General features: G+C 44.1%; 1 protein-coding gene across 1 annotated transcript in view; it reads right to left on the reverse strand.

The window, feature by feature from the left end:
• Nucleotides 1–2,457, reverse strand: part of SARC_03572 (hypothetical protein) — a 4,384-nt gene extending 1,927 nt beyond the window's left edge. The window contains exons 1-3 of the mRNA XM_014302638.1: nt 2,308–2,457; nt 1,571–1,848; nt 221–328 (exon numbers count right to left, since the gene is read on the reverse strand). Of these exons, the coding sequence (XP_014158113.1) occupies nt 221–328; nt 1,571–1,848; nt 2,308–2,369 (448 nt within the window). The 5' untranslated portion in view covers nt 2,370–2,457. The remainder of the gene's footprint in view (nt 1–220; nt 329–1,570; nt 1,849–2,307) is intronic.
• Between the last annotated feature and the right edge of the window lie 112 nt (nt 2,458–2,569).

A 2,569-nucleotide genomic window follows, 5' to 3' on the forward strand; every position in this document is an offset into this window, starting at 1 on the left:
TCGCACACACACACTTCATAATCACACCCACACACTTCATAATCACACCCACACACTTGAACAATCACACCCACACACTTAACAATCACACCCACACACTTAACAATCACACCCACACACTTAACAATTACACCCACACACTTCATAATCACATGAGCATATCTAAGAATCACTTCGGCCTCGCATATACCTACTAAACCTCTGACACTCAATAACCTACCCTCCTCTCGCGCCAGTGGTTCTGCATTGCCACCTGTAGCCACATCCCTGCTCGAGTTCCGTACAGAGCCATCTAGAGATGCGCCGTATCGCTCTAAACCGGTACCTTCTGCACTGAAAAACGGGACGGGTTACCATACCGTACTTTCGTACTATATATATGCCCTAGACCATTCTGGTGGAGTGCACCCAATGCTAAGCAATGTCCATGGCTGCAAGTGTGCTTAGGCTTGCAGGGTTTAGGGTTTACCCACCCCAGCGCCTTCTACGGCTGGTATTGTAGAGGATGTACTACTGATTTCTACATGTGTGTCTACTACAGATGAGGCGCCACGTGCGCGTCCGCAGAACTACGCAGAGCTATTGAGTAATGCGCACATTTCGACAAAAAGCATATGCGACCATCTATGGCTACGATTCACCAAAGCGATGGGGAAGCAAGGCAGCAAGGAAACGGCACTCACCACAAGCGATTCGTGAACAGTATGCGCACATGCAGCAACAACAACAAACCTCCCCAATCCCCGACCCTGCACAATCACATGGTCAGTGCGACTAAAAACATAGATAGAGGACACATACAACATTAACTGATACATAGATAGAGGGCACATACAACATTAACTGATACATAGATAGAGGGCACATACAACATTAACTGATACATAGATAGAGGACACATACAACATTAACTGATACATAGATAGAGGGCACATACAACAATAACTGATACATAGATAGAGGGCACATACAACATTAACTGATACATAGATAGAGGGCACATACAACCTTAACTGGTACATAGATAGAGGACACATACAACATTAACTGATACATAGATAGAGGGCACATACAACATTAACTGATACATAGATAGAAGACACATACAACATTAACTGATACATCGATAGAGGACACATACAACATGCCTCTTCAAGTATGTGTTAAGCCTATCAAGTATGCATCATGCATGTCAGGCACTCGATAAGCTACACTTACAGTACATATGAGTATCAAATACTTATGCACTCGATGTGCTACACTTATAGTACATACGATTGCCAAATACTTGTGGATCATAACGCCTACCCGTCAACATGCCCAAATGCCCTATACGCACCCCATTACCCCCCCCCCCTCCAACACACACACACGCCCCAAGTGAGGTGAGGGCTGCCTTAACGACTGCGAAATGAGCTTAGAACATGAGAGCCATCGGGACTATACCAAGTGCCTACACACCTCACGCGATACCTTCATAGACCATACAATGCCCACATGCTCACCGTGCGTATCAAACTTATTACACAAACGCGCTGCACATAATTAAGCTGGGTCGTCTAGTACTTGCCTGTTAATGATCCCAAACGCCCCACACGCGTCACCCCTGGATGCGGAGAGGGCTGATCAAACGACTGCGAACTGGGGACACCCAGTAAGGGGTACGGCTGGTGTGTAATATGTTGGTAGTATCTATTACTCGCGTAGAGTGGCGCAGGTGAGGGGGAGCCCTTGTTGCCAAAGTAACTCTTTTCATTGGCGGATTTTGCCAGTGTTGGATGATGCTCATCGGCATCGTAGAACTCCATAAACTCGTCACTGATGGAGTCTATGGCCGCATTCGGACTTCTAGGAAACATTTGTGTAGAAATATGAATATGCAGATATATATGGTTGGTGGTTTGACGAGTTTTATGCCCACGCATTATTGTCTATGCAAATATATGAAGTATATATATACATATATATTATGTATATATATATATATATATATATATATATATATTATATAATATATAACTAACATACATACATACATATAAACATATATACATTACACACACATATATATATATATATACGTATATATATAATTGTAAACACATACAAACAAAACATTTTATTGAGTGTTCAAATAGGCAGATACATGCAAGCAATACAAGCACATGAAGTCTGTTCGCGGAAACCTTCATAAAAAACACGCGCCTCGGCCTGCGCGAGGGCACCAGCGGCGGTCTCCCAACCCCTGCGACAAGTACACACATCTCCATGTATACCTCCCTATACATATACTACTAAAACACACACCTTGGACCAGGCGAAGTTGCCTGTATTGGGTCTACAGACCCTGCTAAACCCAAGCCGGACATAGTTGTCGTTCGCCGAGGCGCAACCAAGTTGCTATTGGCACGGCTTAAACCGTCAAAGGACGCGCCTTGGTGGTGCAGGTTCTCCTCTGTATATTCACCCGATGTTGTGGTGGTGTGTACGATCAGAATGAATTTGATGGCAGTTTTTGTAGTTGCAACTACTGTTGTGCCTTTGCTCGCGAGACTTAATAGATCAATGG

Source organism: Sphaeroforma arctica (assembly GCF_001186125.1).
Source record: "Sphaeroforma arctica JP610 unplaced genomic scaffold supercont1.184, whole genome shotgun sequence".
NCBI lineage: Eukaryota > Ichthyosporea > Ichthyophonida > Sphaeroforma > Sphaeroforma arctica.